This window comes from Ictalurus furcatus, chromosome 22 (assembly GCF_023375685.1).
Source record: "Ictalurus furcatus strain D&B chromosome 22, Billie_1.0, whole genome shotgun sequence".
NCBI lineage: Eukaryota > Metazoa > Chordata > Actinopteri > Siluriformes > Ictaluridae > Ictalurus > Ictalurus furcatus.
The window spans coordinates 18,236,307-18,240,999 of NC_071276.1; the positions used below are offsets into that span (position 1 = coordinate 18,236,307).

General features: G+C 44.3%; 1 protein-coding gene across 1 annotated transcript; it reads right to left on the reverse strand.

Annotated features, from left to right (window-relative positions):
- Positions 1-639: 639 nt before the first annotated feature.
- On the reverse strand, positions 640-1,123 carry LOC128599316 (5-hydroxytryptamine receptor 7-like). Its single transcript, XM_053610831.1, has one exon. It carries the CDS (start codon positions 1,121-1,123, stop codon positions 647-649), a length of 477 nt encoding a protein of 158 aa, XP_053466806.1. The 3' UTR covers positions 640-646.
- Between the last annotated feature and the right edge of the window lie 3,570 nt (positions 1,124-4,693).

Genomic DNA, 4,693 nt, shown 5'->3' on the forward strand with positions numbered 1-4,693 from the left:
TCCCGTCGAAATTCACCAGTCAACAGCGATGTCATAAAATACTGACACATCACAGTTAAATGTTTCAGTTTTCACCTGTCTACAGTAATTAAGTATCAAATCTAATCAGATGGTTTGCAAATTGGATGTAAACGACAAAAAATTCCCGCCCAAACTCCTCATGGATGATAAAGCTTTTCACTTTTTCCCCCAATTCAATGAAACTTTAAATCTAAATGTTAAGCAAATGCTACTCTGAAGTAAGAAAAAAAAACCGCCAAAATTCGACCTGATTAAATAACATTATTAAAACCACATTATAAACGCCTAAAAATGATTCTAAAGTCTGTAAAAGTTTTAGTTTTTCCTACAAAAACTCACCTGTCCACAGGGATGAAGCTTCAAATCGTTAGATATTGTTTGCAAATTAGTTCTCTGAGGTAAAAAGGTGAACATTTTTTCCCGCCAAAACTCACCTGCGCACACTGATTACGCATAAAATTATTATTAAAGTCATTTTATAGCATAATAAAAGTTGTATATGGGGTTTTTTTTCCTATAAAAAGTGAGCTGTGGAAGGGAGGAATGGAGTCATTAGAGGTGGTCTGGGACGTTCAACCTGTGGAGTAGTTAAAAATAAACCATGCATTAAAAATCCCGCTAAAACTCACCTGTCCACGCTGATGACGCATAAGGTCATGATGGACGCGGTGCAGCACATGACGTCCATTCCGATGAAGACGTTACAGAAAGCTTCGCCGAACAGCCATTTCCCACCGGTGAGGTCGGTTGCTATGGCGAAGGGCATGACCCCGAGAGCTACGGACAGGTCGGCGGCTGCGAGTGACACGAGCAAGTAGTTGGACGGCTGGCGGAGCTTCTTCACCACGCACACGGCCACCACCACGAGCGCGTTCCCGATCACCGTCACCGCCGTGACCGCGGCCAGCGCGAGACCCACGGCCACCTTCTCCGCGGGCTCGAACTCGAGCGGCCACTCGGCGCACGAGCTGTTGTTCCCGTCGCCGACATCCGCGACGCCGTCACCGCCGCCACGGAACGGGCGCGAGGAACCGCCGGCGACGTCATGATCACGATCCGCGGAGAAGAAGAGCGTGGAAGCCGACGGAGACGAGTTGAACATCTCTGGCGCTGGAAATCCCCGGCGGTGTGTGTGTGTGTGTGTGTGTGTTGCGAAAGGCGGGGGAGTGTACGACACACCTCTCCAAGAGCGCATGCTGAACCGCGAGCGCACGCTCTCTGCCTCTCGCGCGTTGATTGTTTTTTTTTGTTTTCCCCCAACGGTAAAATAAATAAATAAATAATAATAAAATATGATGGAGAGATCAATGGGAAGAGGAGGGGAAAAAGAAAGAAACGAATACGGTTTGGAAAAGGAAAGATAAGAGCGCGCGCAGAAGGAGGGAGAATAAGCGGTGCGCGCGCACTCATTCACACATTCTCTCTCTGTTTATCTGCCTTTCTCTCTCCCTCTCTGTCTGTTTATCTGTCTCCCTCTCTCCCTCTCTGTCTGTTTATCTGTCTTCCTCTCTCTGTCTGTTTATCTGTCTTTCTCTCTCCCTCTCTCTCTCTCTCTGCCTGTTTATCTGTCTTCCTCTCTCTCTCTCTCTCTCTGCCTGTTTATCTGTCTTCCTCTCTCCCTCTCTCTCTCTGTCTGTTTATCTGTCTTCCTCTCTCCCTCTCTCTCTGTTTATCTGTCTTTCTCTCTCCCTCTCTCTCTCTGTCTTTCTCTCTCTGCCTGTTTATCTGTCTTCCTCTCTCCCTCTCTCTCTCTGTCTGTTTATCTGTCTTCCTCTCTCCCTCTCTCTGTCTGTTTATCTGTCTTTCTCTCTCCCTCTCTCTCTCTGTCTTTCTCTCTCTGTCTGTTTATCTGTCTTCCTCTCTCCCTCTCTCTCTCTGTCTGTTTATCTGTCTTTCTCTCTCCCTCTCTCTCTGTCTGTTTATCTGTCTTTCTCTCTCCCTCTCTCTCTCTCTGTCTGTCTTTCTCTCTCCCTCTCTCTCTCTCTGTTTATCTGTCTTCTTCTCTCCCTCTCTGTCTCTCTGTTTGTTTTTCTCTCTCTCTCTGTCTGTCTTCCTCTCTCCCTCTCTCTCTGTTTATGTCTTTCTCGCTTCCTCTCTCTCTCTCTGTCTGTTTCTGTCTTTCTCTCGCTCTCTGTCTGTTTGTCTTTCTCACTCCCTCTCTCTCTCTGTCTGTTTATCTGTCTTTCTTGCTCCCTCTCTCTCTCTCTCTCTGTCTGTTTATCTGTCTGTTTATCTGTCTTTCTCTCTCCCCCTCACACTCTCTGTCTGTCTTTCTCTCTCTCCCTCTCTCTCTGTCTGTTTATCTATCTGTCTATCTCTCCTTCTCCCTCTTTCTCCATTACTCCTTTCCTTAAAATCTTTCCTCCTTTTTGTCCCCTCCTTTGTTTTCTGTCTCTTCTAATTCTCTCCATCTCACTCTTTGCTCTTTCTCTCCTCTTTTATTCTCCTTCTCACTAATCCTGTCTCGTTCTTTCTTTCGATCCATTCTCATCTTTCTCTCTCATGCTCTCAATTCATCATTCCTTCCTCTGCCTCTCTCCCTTCGACTGTCTCTTTCTCTTCCCGTCTCTAATTCTTCTACGCATTCACTATATCTCCTCCCTCCATCTTTTTGTTCTTCTGCCTGTTCTGATCTTTCTTCATCTCTTCCCCACTAACCTCCTCTCTCCTCCCTTTTTCAAGCCCTCACTCCTTCAACCCCTCTCTTTCTCTCTTTCTGTTCTCCCTCGTCGCATCTCATTCTTTACTTTCTCTTTCCTTCTGTCTCATGCTCTTCTCTTCCTCTCAAAATCTTTTCTCACTTGCTCTCTCCTCCCTCCATCTTTTCATGCTTCCTGTTTTGTTCCCTCTCTTTCCCTCTCTCATTTATTCATTTTTTTCTCTCATCTGTCTTCTATTCCTTTTCTCTATAATTCTTTGTTTCACTCTTTCATCTCTCTCTCTCTCTCTCTCCATATATCTCTCATGCTCACATCCCTCTCTCTCTCTCTCTCTCTCTCTCTCTCATTTTTCTGTCTCACACTCTTTCATCTCAATCCCCACATATCTCTTAAACTCTCACTTCACCCCTCTCCCTTTCACTCTCTGTCTATCTCTCACTCTTCTCCCTCTCTATAATCGTCTTTCTCTCTCTCTCTCTCTCTCTCTCTCCATGTTCTATTCTTCTCTCTCTTACGCTTTCAATCCTTCATTCTTTCTCTCTCCTCTTCCCTCTCCTAATTCCTTTCATAACTCTTCTCTCTCCATCTTTTCATTCTTCTTCCTGTTCTTGTTCTTCATCTCTTTCACACTTCCACTCTCTCTCTCCATCTCTCTCATGCGCTTTCAATCCCTTTTGTCCATTCACCCTTCTCTCTCTCTCTCTCTACATCTCTTCATCCTTCTTTCTTCTCTCACTTTTCTTAGATCACTATTTGCCTTTCTAGTTCTCCCTCTCATTTCCGCTTGTTCTCGTTCTCTCTCTCTCTCTCTCTCTCTCTCTCTCTCTCTTATCTTTTCCTATCTCCTGCTCTAGTTTATCTCACTATTATTTCTTAGTCTTATCTCAGTGTCTTCTCTCTCTCCCTCTCTCTCTCTCTCTCTCTCTCTCTCTCTCTCTCTCTGTGATAACGTGATAAACCCTTGACTGTGTTTATTGGCACTCTGCCCGTTAGATGAAAGCGACATTTAAATTAGTTTCTTTCTCCATTTAACGCCTTCATTTTCACTTTAACGCTCGCAGTGTCGCGTTAGCATTTACATTAACCCGACCTTTTTATTTAAAAGAAGATTAAGAAGTCCTGTCTTGGTCACACATACGTTACAGCACAGTGAACTTCCTTTCTTCGCACATCTTCTTCAGCTTGTCAGGAAGTTGGGGTCAGAGCGCAGGGTCAGCCATGATACAGCGCCCCCTGGAGCAGAGAGGGTTAAGACGAACGGGAGGTTTTTTTAGAATTCAGTCAATGTTCATATGAATTAATAACCTTCAATACGTTAATAATCTTACTGTTCATGTTCATGAGAGTAATGCGTTAATGTTGATGAGACCAGTTCCTGCGAAACATCTTGTTGAAATGGAGAGAATAAAGATTTTATTTGCATTTCTTTTCAGAATTGTGGAATTAATTATTATTCATTTAAAAGAAGGTATAAAAGGCAGAGGTATCGGTATCGGTATCGGCCGATTTCACTCTGAATAATCGCTTATCGGTATCGGCTGAGAAATTTAGTATCGGTGCGTCTGTAGTTTTTATTGTTTATAATATTGAGATATTTAATATTGGTTTTATAATTCGGGCCACTCATTAGACGGTAAATACATCGTATCAGTAAGAGCTGATGAAAATACAATACACAAGGTCTTATTACCTTTCATCGGTAGGAAACGTACCACGCTGAAAAGCAACAGCATTTCATTGTATTTCACTAACGGCGAAACGTCACTGTCACCGGCACTGGCACTGAAGCCGCTCCTTTACTCGCATACCTGCGTATCTTATGTACATCTAGAGTGTTAAACGCGGTGCCACGTCAGCGCTAAAACATCTCCACGTGGACTGTAACGTTTAGCATGTTCACGCACAGTAAGGTTAAACACGTGCACTGGCCGGCTCTAGATCTCTTTAAAACGTTCTGCCGTCGTCGCGAGTGTTGGACTTGGGCTGCGTCTCAAATCGAAAACTCTGCGTCT

What these genes read in the sequence shown, in the direction of transcription:
- LOC128599316 (XM_053610831.1), bottom strand. Translation starts at nt 1,123, where the DNA reads ATGTTCAACTCGTCTCCGTCGGCTTCCACGCTCTTCTTCTCCGCGGAT.